Consider the following 15,458-nt stretch of genomic DNA (forward strand, 5'->3'; position numbering starts at 1 on the left):
TTTTAATTTTCACTATCTTATTCAAACAAAAATATAAATACTATTTAGATAAAGATTATTGATATATTTTCCTATCATTTTCTTTTCTTTTCTTTTTTTTTTTTTTGGCACAGGGGATATTGTCGACACCTCACACCGATGGAAGAATTCGAACGTGGGACATCAACATTCTTAGTTGTTACCTTACCAACTCAAGCAACGGGGGCATCATTTCCTTCATTTGTTTTGTCTTCCATATATCCAAACAGAACTTGGGCCCCTTACGAAATCCTCTCTCACGTTTTCAATCCAACAGATTTGGTTGCGAAAGCGGCGGCGATAGTGGGTGGTCATCACAGGCACTCGATCTGATTGTGTTATGAAAAAAATGATCGAATAGGAGTTTATAAGAACAAAAGAGAAAATTAATGACAAGAAATTAAATAGGCACACACACAAATGAGACAAGAATTTACGTGATTCGGCTATGCCTACATCCATTGGGAAAAGACAGAACAATATTTCACTATAGAAATAAAAGAGATACAAAGCAAAGTGGCTCACACCCGAAACTCAATTACACCAAAAATCTCTCACTCTTTAACTGATATTTTAAACACACTTTGATGATCTTGGATGATTGGAATGATGGAGATAAAGGCAATTTATAGCCATCAAACAACTTGCCGCCCACGCACACAAGAAACAAACTTCTACACAGCTTGCTGATCAAGAACTTAGGCTACTTGGTGACCACGCATGGAAACTTGGTTATCACACTCCTTGGCTGCCAAGTTGCTGATTAACATAGGTGATACAAGAGGTGATGTAGATGCTGACATCAGATTTGAGCCACAAAAAAATCAACAAATTTCCACCTTGGCGAAAAATTCAAATGAGCCACTATATCTCTGCCAAACAACCTGTCTTCTCCACAAAATAAATTAATTAAGAATCTTAGTTAAGCTTGAGTCATCCTCAAACTTAACCCTCGGGCTCTCATTTCTTCAACTCATGTATGTCTTGTGCAGCCACAAATATACCTCCAGTATTTGTGTCAAACTCTAAATGCTTTCCAAAAGCAATCTCAGAAATTCCAAGTTTAACATCTCCTTCAGCAACCTTCTCCAACCGCCCACAAACCACCGGCTGGTAACGAAAAGTCATCTTCTCACCCTTGTAGAGAATAGGACGTCCTTGACTTTTCTTCGCATCTCTGTTGTGACCAACTACTTGCCTCCCACGCATCTTAATGGCACTCGAATGGACTATCTCATTGCCACCAAGATTATTGCAAGTCAATATCACACCTATCCTTATGGGTCTGCCTCCCTGTAAAGACTGCTGCAATTTCGGTTGCCATCTGAAAAACGGATTTCATTCTCCCACCATGTTGTGTAGTCCCCTCACAACCCTTTTGAGAACTAGGATCGTAACTCCTCTTTCGAACTCTTCTTTTGCCAAGACCTGAACGTAGATTTCTACTAGCTGTAGAAGACCCTGTAAAAGCTCCACCTGTTACTGTATTCCCTTGAAGAAGATACAAATTTTTCACCTTGGTGCCTTGTAGCACCACAAGAGAATCCATCACGACTATCATTACTCCACCTTCTGTTACAACCTTGTAACCTTTGGAGTCTAGCACACCTACTGAAATAAGATTCATCTTCAGATCCGGTACATGTCGCACATCTGATAATGTTCTCACCAACCCATTGTGCATCTTGATCTTGACTGTTCCAATTCCCAAAATTTTGAAAGCTTTCCTATCCGCCGTCAAAATCAAACCACCTTTCACCTCTTTATAAGAAGAGAAAGAATCCCTACTTGGACACATATGAACTGAACAACCAGAATTAAGAATCCAATTGTCATTAAATGACATACCTAAACACGAGGTTGTCATGAGAACATAATCGTCACTTTCTGAATCACTCGTTGTAGCAATTGCCACAGAAGCTGTTTCTTGAACCTTTTCTTTACCATTCACATTCTTTGCCTTTAGTTTGGGACAGTGCTTGATGATGTGCCATATCTCGTGATAGTGTAACATTCCATATTTTTGTGAGATCTAAATTTGCCCTTACTAGCAGAACCCTTTGTCCCACCTTTGCCTCTTACAAATAAACCCTCGGCCTGTTCATCTCCAATATTCTCAGACACCTTTTTCCTCAACTCCTGAGAGTTCAATGAGGATTTAACATCCTCCATACTAATAGTGTCTTTTCCATAGAGCAATGTTGTAACAAAATGCTCATAAGAAGGAGGCAAAGAGCATAACAAAATAAGGGTTTGATCCTCGTCATCAATTTTAATATCAGTATTTTTCAAATTCATAATAATAGAATTGAAATTATCAATATGCTCCTTAAGAGGCATACTTAAGGGTGTAGAGTCTTTGTTTCAGGTAAAATCTATTGGTGAGAGACTTCGTTATATACAGACTCTCCAATTTCGGCCACAACTTTGCCGCCGTGTCTTTGTCAATAACTTCACGTAGCACCTCATCAGCTAAATTCAAAATAATCGCACTGCGCTCCTTTTCATCGAACTTATCCTTGTCTTCATCGGACATAGTTGTTAGCAACTTGTCCTTTCCGAACAGCACCTTCTTTAGACCTTGCTGAGTCAGCAGGGCCTGCAACTTAATGCGCCAAAGACTGAAACTAATCTTGCCATTAAAATTCTTAATTTCATATCTGGTCGATATCTCACAAAACTCCCCCAAAAATTCCTCGGTGAAAAGTACCGTATTTGTGAACATTACCCGAAAAGTATCTATGAACAGTACCGTATGTATGAACAGTATCTGTACACAATACACGAACCGAGCTCTGATACCAGTTTGTTATGAAAAAAAAGATCGAATAGGAGTTTATGAGAACAAAAGAGAAAATTAATGACAAGAAATTAAATAGGCACACACACAAATGAGACAAGAATTTACGTGATTCGACTATGCCTACATCCACGGGGAGAAAACAGAACAATATTTCACTATAGAAATAAAATAGATACAAGGCAAAGTGGCTCACACTCGAAACCCAATTACACCAAATGATTAGAATGATGGAGATAAAGGCAATTTATAGCCATCAAACAACTTGCTGCCCAAGCACACAAGAAATAAACTTCTACACAGCTTGCTGATCAAGAACTTAGGTTACTTGGTGACTAAGCATGGAAACTTGGTTATCACACTCCTTGGCTGCCAAGTTGCTGATTGACATGGGTGATGCAAGAGGTGATGTAGATGCTGACATCATATTTGAGCCACAAAAAAATCAACAGAATCCCAAGAGACCTGAAAGGTTTCATCTTTTCGCCTAATATAACTGACTTCCTTTTATTTTATATTTTTATTCAGTTTTCTTGAATTTTGCTACATTATGTTCCTCAGCAATTTGTATGGTTTGATCAAATTTCATGGACGAGAATCGTGGCCATGTCCGCCACTTCATTGTCTTCACAACCATTTTGTGGATTGATTTAAGAACTGAGGGTTGAAACAAAAGACGAGGCAGAGTATGTATACTGCCAGATAAATAAAAATAAAAATAAAAATGGTTTTTTTGGTGTTTTGAACTTGGAGTTGAATGTTGGAGAGATTTTTTGGGGGCTAATATTTATCAGATCACATTTTTTTTTTTTTATCTAAAATTTGTTAGAAATTGAAGGAATATATATTGTTTGTGTGTATATATACAATTCTGGATTGTTGTAGATGTTAAATATGTGATGTGTACACATGATTGTGTAACGGTCATTTCCTAACGGCTCAATGACAGTAAGCCCTTGTTTGTTTGTAACATCTTTGAAAACAGGAAGGACTTGTATACACAATAGAAACTAAGGGGTGTTAGGTGTACAAAATGTGAACCTTGGGGATAATTTTTGCATTTTGCCCTAAATTGTATAAGAGTGGTAATCATCATTAATTAAGTCATAATGCATCGGTACTTTCTGTCATAACACTATCGTTGCCAATAATCTACATGAAGACAAATGAGAACTTCAATTATCATAGATTTGCACGTATTTGAAGTTTGTAAACCATGCTAAAGTCAAAATAAAAAATAAAACTTGAAATATTATAACAAAGGTTAATTCCACATTATCTAAACGATTAACTACCAAAAAAGAAAATATGTCTAGATATATGTTGTTTATTTAGACTTGTCATTCCAAATGAAGAAAACAAAACCTTAGACTAGTGTGGAGGAACTGAATGGAAAGGTGGTTCTAGGACTCGCGCCGAAAGAAATCCCAAAAATATATATCTCTAATTGAAAATGGAAAATTGTTTCAATCAAGAAAAAAAGTGTATCTCATTTGTATTTTCTTCTCAGTGCTGCAATACAGGGCATAAAGTCCTTTCTTTAATGTAAATGTAACAAAAAGAACACACCTCTCAACAAACAAAAAGTACAAAGACAAATTTAAATCCAAAAAAAGAAAAAGATTAGAAGGAAGATAGAGAATTGGAATAGTAATTAACTCTTTGGGATAAGTTATATATATCTATTTCTTATTATGTCTTGGTAAAGAAGTTCTCTTCTGGAATTTTACTGAGCACCAATCTTCTTTGCCATCTCCATGAAGAAGTCAAAGACCTTGTACTGGTCTGGGAGAGCCTTGGACACACTCTCCTTCTCTAAGCACTTCTTACCCCATGCCACAATTTTAGGGCACTCTTCCTCAAAGCTGAAGTTGCCACATGTCTTATAGAGGTGAAAAAAATTGTAGAAGGGTATAAGTGCAATGTCCACAATACCAAAGGTCTCTCCCCCAAAATAAGTCTTCTCTCCTAGCTCTGCTTCCAGCACTTTGAAGCACTCAATGAGATCCTTTTTTCCTGCTTCTTGGGTTTCACCTTTGATGAAAACTAAAGTCCTTCCAGTGCTATATATCTGCATATAAAGGACTGTAAGACTTAAATTTTCTATGAAACCGATAAGTTTAATAGTGTTGCTTATATTATATATACACACATATAAACATGACATATACACATATATAGCATCCTATTTACTAAGTGATTACATGAAGAACAAATGGAAGAGTTGAACTGACCTTCTTGTCAATGTAGTCAGCCCAGAACCTTGCTTGGGCGCGCTGTAAGATTATTTATTTAATTGTGGCCCACATGATTTGGACATGTGACATATTACTTGGTGGATAAGTAAATAGATATCAATTAATATTATTTATTTTTGGTCAACTTAAAATTACCTTTTTGGTAATTACTTATTGGAGAAGTGTTTTCCTTTCTTATTCCTTACTTTGATGGAAAGTAGAATTATGTTACTATAAGGAAAACTGGTCCTCTCTCTGCCTTTATAAAAGTGCATATACTCCATCAATTATGTACAATTAATGATACAACACGTAAAAGTTTTATGTGTACAAAAAGCCAAGAGAGAGAAACCAGTTTTCACCTTTACCTGTTGATCAAAGTTGCAGATTAGTTCGTGGTTAAAGGATCTAGAAGTTGGATTTAATCTCAATAAGGTTTGACATCATGAATCGAGGTATTTATATCTAACTATTTATTTATGCATTATAGATATGTGAAAATCATGAAGTTCTAAGTGAATGGGATTTATGTTTATTTGTGATGAATAGTTTAACACGAATAATTATAGTTTACATGTGGTATTAGAGCTAACGGTTTAGAAACTCATTATTTTTCATTAAAGTTGCATAAATAATATGTATAAATTTAAAATTAAATGATTGTATAATCCATTCTTTTAGAATCGTATGTTTAGATCAGTTCATGTGGTTTTTGTGTTTAGGTACCTCAATTTCTAAACCAAAATTGAATTATGAAAGTTGATTACTGATACATAGTTTACATATGTGTAATAGTACAAACGTATGCATAATGTGTGTAAGACAAACAACTTCAATGCTTTAGGTTACTAATTTTCGTGCATGACTAATAAAGAACATTGAATTAAAATAATAATAATAATAATAATAATAGCATTTGTCTTGCTATTGTTTTATAGAAACAGTCAGTTGTGAAAGGATTACAAAGACTCATTATTATTATTATTTAAAAATTAATAAATACATAAAGTTTGTGTATTTATTTATTTTATTAAAGAGGTTTAAATTATTGTTATAAGTATTCGTCCAATGATTTGAAGATTCTGATTTTAATTTAAAATAAATTAAAATTAAAGTTATTGAATATATAAAATATATGTATTGATTTATTTATTTTAGGAATTTGAATTTCTAGAATAATTTGTGAGTTTAGAAATTTAATCTAATAAATTAGGCATGCAAATAACTTGTTGTTTCGTGCCCAAACATACATACATATTATAGAATCAATTTTAAATTAATTCAATTATGATCTTTAAGTCCGAAAATAAAATAATATATTTTATTATATATATAAAATAAAAAGATATTTTCTATGAAATTTTGGACTATTAAGTTTTTGAGATCGAAGTTGCTTAAACTTTAATCGACAATTATGAGTATGTGTGTATAATGTTAAATGGGTAAATTAATAATTAATTCATTACTAGTTAATTTAATATTCATATTATGTGTGGGTTAGTAGCTACCAAAGTGGCCTAACTATAATGGTCGATGAATATTAATTTTAGTAGTAAATATAACTTAATGATGAATTAATTACTGTCTAATTTAATATTCATATTATGTGAAGATTGGTAGCTACTAAAGTGGCCCAATCATAATGATTGATGAATATTAATTTTTGTAATAGACATAATTAATCATAAATTAGTTACTATCTAATTTAATATTCATATTATGTAAATGTTAGTAGCTACCAAAGTGGTCTAACCATAATAATTGATGAATATTAATTTTAGAAGTAAATATAATTGCAATATTTCATGAATTATGATGCTTATAATTTTTTGTGATATTCATGAATATTGATTTTATTTAATTATGAGAAATAATTCCTCAAAGGGAATTGATTTTCAAGTGATTAAATAAAAATTAAAGGGTCGTATGTATTTTTTTTTAATTAGGTAAATATAGGATATCCAAAGGTAACTTATTTGTTTAATTAAATAATGCATTACCAATAAAGGTATAAATATAAATACATGTAAGCATCATTATTAGTATTTTATAGTTGCCACCCAAAGGGGTACTATAGTTATACATTGTATTTATATTTTTAAATTATACATACGTGTTATTAACTCAAAGCATTATTGTTGTTAAGATTTTATCTTATTATGTTTGTTTTATTACATCCCTTAATACGCATGTTACATCTGTTCTGATTCTCAATATGACTAACTTCTCATAATGAAATGAGTAAGTTGAATTCAAAATTTAGATGTGTTAAATCTTGATTTAGCATTTTAAATTGAGAAACCTACTGTTATTACTGATAAAGACAGTGAGTGAGAAATTTTTTTCCATAAAGCTTGGGAGATATTGAACAGATTAAGCATTATAGTTATGCGAATAATTGTTTTCCATAGTTATAGTGCTAAGGAATATTTTGACAAGAAGAATGTTTTCGTATTATAAATAAATATCTAAAACGAAAATTATTAATTGATATCACTACTATGCATTTTTGTTGGTACTCTTACCATGTATGGGTATGTTCTTAAGATGACTAATGTTGCTACCAAATTGAGAACCTTATAGATGATTGTGGATAAGAATTTTCTTATTCAATTTATCTCAATTTTTGTCTACTTGGTATCGGTCATTTCGAATTAACACTATTAAGACAAGTGGAAAGTAAAAGAATTGACCATTATGTTAATTTAGGAGGAGACAAAGCTTAAGCAGCAGGTAATCATTATGTTCATCTGATGACTCGAGAAGTTAGAAAGAAATTTGGGAATAAGTCAGAAAAGGCATTAAGTGAGCAACACCCAAAATTAAAAGATTTAGGTCAATCAACTAAAAGAAAGTAATGTAATAATGAAAAAGTGTCATTAATGTATTGAACACTTTTAGAAAGATTACTATATAAAGAATGATTCGAAAAAGAAAAGTACGCTTTTGGCTTTTATATATTGCGAATTACTTATTGAAATTCTTTTTAATACATGATAGGTTGACTTAAGTACTAATATTTATGTTTCTAATAGATGCAATAATTTTTTATAACCTAAACCACAAATTCAAATAAGAATTTCTTATTTATGATAATTGGGAAAAAGTTTTGTTAAAACCATTGTGACACTATGTTTAATGTTAGACAATGGATTTTATTTAAATTATTTTAAAATTTTTATGTTTATTCAATTTCCCATAATTTGATTTTATTTCAAAAACTTTATGTTAATGGTTTTTCATTTAAATTTGGTAATGATATTTATTTAAGAAATTATAATTTGTGAGTTATGGCATTATTGTTGATGATTTCTGTAAATTCAAATTTGATGGTTTATTTATTAAAATCATTTTGATCTTGTATCATAATGTTAGAATTAAACGTAACTCAATTAATAGAAAATTTATCTTTGGCATAAAAGACTGGGTCAATATCTAGTGAAAGGTTAGGAAAATTAGTAAAGGATATGATTCTTCTGAATCTAAACTTTACTGTTTTTGATGTGTGTGTAGATTGTATTAAGGGTAGATAAACTAAACGTACAAAGAAATGAGCCACAATAAGTACATAGCTTCTTGAAATTATTTGTAAACCTTCTGATGTTCCATCTTTTGGAGGAGAAAAGTATTTTATCGCCTTTATAGTTAATTTTTCACGATATGGATATATCTATTTGTTGTATGAAAAATCTCAAGCAATGAGTACTCTTGAAGTATACATAAATGAGGTTGAAAAACAACTAGATAGAAAGTGAAAATCATAAGGTCATATAGAGGTGGTGAATATTATGTAAAATATGATAAAACAGGTTAATACTCTAACCGTTTGTTAAACTCCTTGAAATGTATGCCATTTGTGTTCAATACACTTTGCTATACATGTTACAGCAGAAGCGTGTACCTGTAAGGCGTAATCGTACTCTTATGGAATTGGTTAGGAGTATGTTAAGTAATTCCTCGTTACCTATAATGTTGTGGATATTAAGTAATCTAAAGGGTACAAGTTTTACTATCCGAAACATAGTACGATAATTATTGAAACCGGTAATGTCAGATTCATTAAGAATGGTGAAATCAGTGGAAGTGATAAAAATAAGAATTTGATCATTTCAGAAGTTAGGGTACAAATATCTTTACCCATAACTTATAAGGAAATAATTGTTCCTTCAGTTGTTGAACCGTATAACAACGAAGAACAATTAAATGATCAACAACTCTATAATGAGATTGTCACCAATGAATAGATTGTAGAAGAATCATAAGGAATAACATTAAGACTATCTCAAAAAGAAATGAGATCTGCTATTCCGGATGACTATGTGATATATCTGCAAGAATCTGATTTTGATATATAGTAAGATATATACGGATCCGGTTACATATTCACAAGCCATTAATAGTAATGATTTTACTAAATGGATTAGTGTCATGAATGAAGAGATTATAAAGAAATCTTCTCTCTAGTATTTAAGAAGAAATCTTTTAAAATACCATGGCATTAGTAGCTTATTATGATTTAGAGTTACATCAAATGGATGTGAATATAATTTTTATGAATAGGAGTTTATAAAAGGAAGTCCATATGGAACAACTTGAAGACTTCATATTAGAGGGTAAAGAATTCATGGTCCGTAAACTTAAGATGTCAATATATGGATTTAAACAAGCTTCCTAACAATGGTATATTAAGTTTAATGATACCATTATTTCTTTTGGTTTTAAGAAAAACACTGTTGATCAGTGTATATACTAGAAGGTTAGTGGGAGTAAGTTTATATTTCTGATTCTATATATTGATGATATTTTATTTGTTAGTAGTGATCTTAGTTTATTATATGAAACTAAAAGTTATCTCTAAGAACTTTGAAATGAAATATATGGATGAAGCATCCTATGTGATAGGAATAGAAATATTTCATTATAGATCACATTGATTTGTTTTTAGAATTGTCTCATAAAGCATATATTAAAAAAGTTCTAGAAGATTTGGTTGGAGGAACAATATTATGAAAAAGTACAAAGTAATTTTGTCTATTATGAAATTTTAACTTGTAACATGCTTTGAGGCTATAATTTATGATTGCAGAATTTATTTCAGGACTTGGAGTTATGGGTACCGTTTTCAGATTGTTGAAAATTTATGCTTCAATTGTTGATCTTCTTGTATGAAAAATGATAGGTATTCTAAAGTTGAAATACTTTATCATTAAAGAAGATATTTAGAAACAACGAATGTCTATTGAAATTATAAGCACATAACTTATGATTGCAATCCATTAATGAATGGACTACCATCCAAGACATTTATGGAACATGTTGAAAGAATGGGTCTTAAATGTAGTCAATTATGATTATTTTTTTATTGTGAATTGCTTATATATATTTGACATTTTGCGCTGATTAAATGTGTTTATGATATTTCCTATTAATTAATGTACATGTACGTATTGCTTTAATAAGTAGTAATAGGAATAGTCTTGGAAAAGACATTATTGTTAGATCATTATTGATACTTCTCATTTATAGACTATGTTGAATAGATTACTAGTGTTGTGGTACATGGAAGGGACTGTGTCATTTAAGGATATATAACCGCCATGACTCGCATTGGTAATTTATTTACCATGGTATTTATGATAACAAATTTAATAAGTTAATCTGATTTATGGTGCACATTAATGACTATTTTATTAAACTACTATAGAAATTATCATATGTGCCAAGTGGGAGAATGTAAGATTATTTATTTAATTGTGGCCCACATGATTTGGACATGTGACATATTACTTGGTGGATAAGTAAATAGATATCAATTAATATTATTTATTTTTGGCCAACTTAAAATTACCTTTTTGGTAATTACTTATTGGAGAAGTGTTTTCCTTTCTTATTCTTTACTTTGATGGAAAGTAGAAATATGTTACTAGAAGGAAAACTGGTCCTCTCTCTGCCTTTATAAAAGTGCATATACTCCATCAATTATGTACAATTAATGATACAACACGTAAAAGTTTTATGTGTACAAAAGGCCAAGAGAGAGAAACCAGTTTCCACCTTTGCCTGTTGATCAGAGTTGCAGATTAGTTCGTGGTTAAAGGATCTAGAAGTTGGATTTAATCTCAACAAGGTTTGACATCATGAATCGAGGTATTTATATCTAACTATTTATTTATGCATTATAGATATGTGAAAATCATGAAGTTCTAAGTGAATGGGATTTATGTTTATTTGTGATGAATAGTTTAACACGAATAATTATAGTTTACACGCGCTTGTAAGGATCACAAGGAAACAAAGGAGATTGATCATTCCAGACCTCATCAATGTATTGAACAATGATGAGGGATTCGCATAACGGCTTCCCATTATGGATCAAAGCCAGGATTTGCTTTTTAACAGGGTTCATCTTTAGAAGCAGAGGACTCTTGTTCATCAAGTTCTCTTCTTTGGTCTCAAAGCCTATGCCTTTTTCAGCCAAGGCAATTTTCACCCTTTGTGCAAAAGGGCTAACCCAGAAGTCCAAGAGGATCAATTTTCCTGCCATTCTAATTATGACTCAGAAAAACAAAGTTGGTAGATTGAAGAAGAAGAAGTGGGTTGTACTAGTGTTTGAGATTGGTTGTGTTATATGAAAAAGAATGAAGTTGGAGCAAGAATTTATAAGATACTTTTGATGATTGGGTTTCATTGTTAAATCATTTTCCTGCTACTATTTTGTGGGTCGTCATGGCGTGCCTCATACATAGGTCACAAATATTATATTAGTTGAATCGACATTTTCCACAGCCAGCTCTGTAGGAATGAATTTAATATACATCAACATTAAAGAAAGGTTATTAGGATGGCTGTGAAATTAAATGAAATTGGAATCTTTCGTTTTGGGTCTAATGGGTTGGTTTCCAAGTAATAGGTTAGACTTTTAAGAGTATTATAGACTTTCTGTCATGATAAAGCGGGTTTAAATTTAAAAATGAAAGTGACGTTTTAGGATCTATATAGCATGGAAAATCTTAACATATGACATAAATTTTGTATGAATTAAAATAAATAAAATTTTGTATGAATTAAAATAAATAAAGTGAATTATGGTCTTACAGTTTCATATTATCCTTAAAAGAGTCTTGTACTTGAATCTTAACAATCTTAATAGATTATTGAATTGGTAGAATTGATATATGTCGAGTAATTTTCTTTGATTAGTGTTTTTTATATTTATTCATCTGAAATTGTCATTTGGTAAAAATTAAATATAAAATTGTAGACCTAAATCTCAGTGAGAGGAATATACAGATAAGTTCTAGACTCTTCTTCTAAATTCTAGAACTAGGTAGAAGTCTTCTCATTTCTTGACCGAAAAGAAACAGTGACGTTAGAAAACAGTGCGCTGTGTAAAACCTTGGAAGGTGTCTTGATGATAAAGTTGGGGACTTAATTGGTGTATGTAAAACCTTGGAAGGTGGACTTCTTTCCTTCTGGGTCCCATGTTGATGGGCCATGAAACGTGTAGCTTCCTCTGCCCATACCAACACTAAAGAGACTTTACTGACTAAAATTTTAATACACATTAATTATGGTAAGATTATTTAAAATTTTCTTTTAATCATTTTTTTATTCTTTTTTTATAATTGATACTCATACATAGTCACACCCATGTCTCTACAGAGGTTTGAACTATTGACCTCTCTTTAAAAAGTAAAAGCCTAATACCGCTAGGTCACTACCTTATTATTATTATTATTATTATTATTATTATTATTATTATTATTATTATTATTATTATTCGTTTGTCACATAAAAAAATAATAATTATCTTTTTATTTGTTTGTCACATAAAATAAAACTAATTTACCTCTATTTAGTCAATCATGCTTCAATTTTACTTACGGTCCATCTCCTCATCTGTCGGTAATAATTGACTATAAATGACAAAAGTGGTGATTGTGAGGTAACATTTTGGTATTGAACTGGAATATTTATATTGTCAGCTTATTATACTTATCATATGTACATTCATCATCATTATTATTATTTTTTTTCTAATTCTTAGACCTCGTGCTTCTAAAGTCTTTTTGGGTGTTTCTATCTTTGTCGAAAATACTCCCTACTCTCTAATAAAATTAAGTTATCACCAAACAACACATGCTGTGAAATATTTTCTTGAATATCTTTAGTTATTTTATACTACGTATAACATTATTGTAAGTAAGTGGGAACTTTACCTTGATCCCTGGTTTATTCTTATTTTTACAAATATATATATCATTAATTTCTTCACATGTACAAATTCTTTTAACGTGCATTACTCTTTTCCAACTCTGGTCAACGTCTCGCTGTGCATGTCTTAAATATGATATATTTATAAGATTTTTTGATACTCGTTTTATTTGGAGCGAGATTATGTCACTGGAAACTCTACCATACACCATTTCTAAGCGTATGAAAACCAAGTGTAAATTATTTGTTTATTCCTACATTCTTCTATTAATTATCTTATTATATGGCTTCCACAGTGAATCCACCTGACATAGATTCAAATTGATTATTGGATATTGAAGTTTATTTTCTTAATATTTGTTCGATTATACTTTCAATTGAGAAAGATATGAGAGTATGTGATTTGACTGAGATTATGGTCCAAAATAGAGCGGAATGGAAACATGAGATTCATATAACCGATCTCAACTAAAGTAAACATGTGGTTGTTGTAAATGTTTAACTTAATTACTCTATAATTTCCACAATTTCTTAAATCTTCTTTATTTTTGTAAATTGGTACTATGATACTTTTTCTCCATTCACTTAGCATTCTTTCATTTTTTAAATTTTATTAATCGACTTTGTTAACCATTCAATTCCTATTTATCCTAAAAATTCCCCACGCTTCTATCAGTATATATGTTATTAGGTCCAATAACTTTATAGTTACTCTACTCCTTTTCTTAATTGTGTCATCTAAGTCCTTATTATTAATTTCATTTACCATACCTATGTAAGGTTTGTTATTTACAATTTCTTCTCTAGCATATTTCTCATTTAATAAGTGTTGAAGGTAATTTTTCTATGTTTCTAATGCATCTTTTTCTAAAGGTCTCTCCCCCAAAATTATATTAGTTGAATCAACATTTTCCACGTAGGAATGAATTTAATATAACATTAAAGAAAGGTTATTAGGATGGCTCTGAAATTAAATGAAATTGGAATCTTTCGTTTTGGGTCTAATGGGTTGGTTTCCAAGTAATAGGTGACTTTAAGAGTATTATAGACTTTCTGTCATGAGAAAGCAGGTTTAAATTTAAAATTGAAATTGACATTTTAGGACCTATATAGCATGGAAAATCTTAATATACGACTTGAATTTTGTATGAATTAAAATAAAGGGTGAACTACATTAAACTCTCTTTTTTTATCTGTGTTTTTTACTAAATCCTCATTTTCTATTTTCTTTGTCAAGAAACTCCCCATCAACTATTAGAAGGGGATGATTTAACTAACTTCCGTTAACTAACTATTAAAGGGGGGTGATTTAATTCTCAAATATATATATATATATATATATCAAATAAATTTCAAGAAAAAAAAAATAGGCAATATTTCTGATAGTGTCCCTTTAATAAATCTATATAAAATGAAAATTAATAAAAATCAAATAAATGAATGCACAATATAGTTCTCAAATATATTTATATATAGCAAATAAATTTTAAGAAAAAAAAAAAAAAAAAAAGAACTTAGATTTATATTGAAAAAAAAAACCATTGCAACAACATGTACTCTTCTTGTTCAACTTCTTTTATTTACCTTTTATTATAATATTATATATAATTTCTATCATAATATAATAGTATGTATAATATGTATCATTAAATATTATTTAAATATATTTTCATTTTCATCTAGCCATCAGACCAATATAAATGTAAGTTTTGTTTATATTTTTTTATTTAGGAAAAAAATTTAGGTTTTTTTTCTTGAAATTATTTGCTATATATATATATTTGAGAATTATATTGTGCATTCATTTATTTGGTTTTTATTAATTTTCATTTTATATAAATTTATTAAAGGGACACTACCAGAAATAATGCCTAATTTTTTTTTTGCCAATATAAATTTAGGTTTTTTTTCTTGAAAGTTATTTGCTATATATATATATATATTTGAGAATTCAAGCACCCCCATCCAATAATTAGTTAACGGAAGTTAGTTAAATCACCTCCTTCTAACAGTTGAGGTGAGTTTTTTGACAAAAAAAAATAGAAAAAGAAGATTTAGTGAAAAACACAAATAAAAAAAAAAGGAAATTTAATGTAATTCACCTAAAATAAATATAGTGAATTATGATGTTACAGTTTCATATTATCCTCTTGTACTTGAAACTTAACAGCCTTAATAGATAATTGAAC

At 30.2% G+C, this 15,458-nt stretch overlaps 1 protein-coding gene across 1 annotated transcript; it reads right to left on the reverse strand.

The window, feature by feature from the left end:
* Positions 1-4,544: 4,544 nt before the first annotated feature.
* LOC132307557 (probable glutathione S-transferase) lies at positions 4,545-11,599 on the reverse strand. The gene is made up of 3 exons (XM_059805353.1): positions 11,324-11,599; positions 5,053-5,094; positions 4,545-4,889 (listed from the first exon to the last, which is right to left on the reverse strand). Exons 1-3 carry the CDS (start codon positions 11,597-11,599, stop codon positions 4,545-4,547), a joined length of 663 nt encoding a protein of 220 aa, XP_059661336.1.
* Positions 11,600-15,458: the final 3,859 nt, after the last annotated feature.

This window comes from Cornus florida, unplaced genomic scaffold (assembly GCF_030987335.1).
Source record: "Cornus florida cultivar Cherokee Brave unplaced genomic scaffold, ASM3098733v1 CherokeeBrave_3.0.0_Hap2_Chr05, whole genome shotgun sequence".
Classification (NCBI taxonomy): domain Eukaryota; kingdom Viridiplantae; phylum Streptophyta; class Magnoliopsida; order Cornales; family Cornaceae; genus Cornus; species Cornus florida.

What these genes read in the sequence shown, in the direction of transcription:
- LOC132307557 (XM_059805353.1), bottom strand. Translation starts at nt 11,599, where the DNA reads ATGGCAGGAAAATTGATCCTCTTGGACTTCTGGGTTAGCCCTTTTGCA. An exon ending in CTTGTGATCCTTACAAGCGC is followed by an intron (nt 5,095 to 11,323) that starts GTGTAAACTATA and finishes ATAATCTTACAG; the next exon opens with CGCGCCCAAGCAAGGTTCTG. An exon ending in CTGACTACATTGACAAGAAG is followed by an intron (nt 4,890 to 5,052) that starts GTCAGTTCAACT and finishes CTTTATATGCAG; the next exon opens with ATATATAGCACTGGAAGGAC.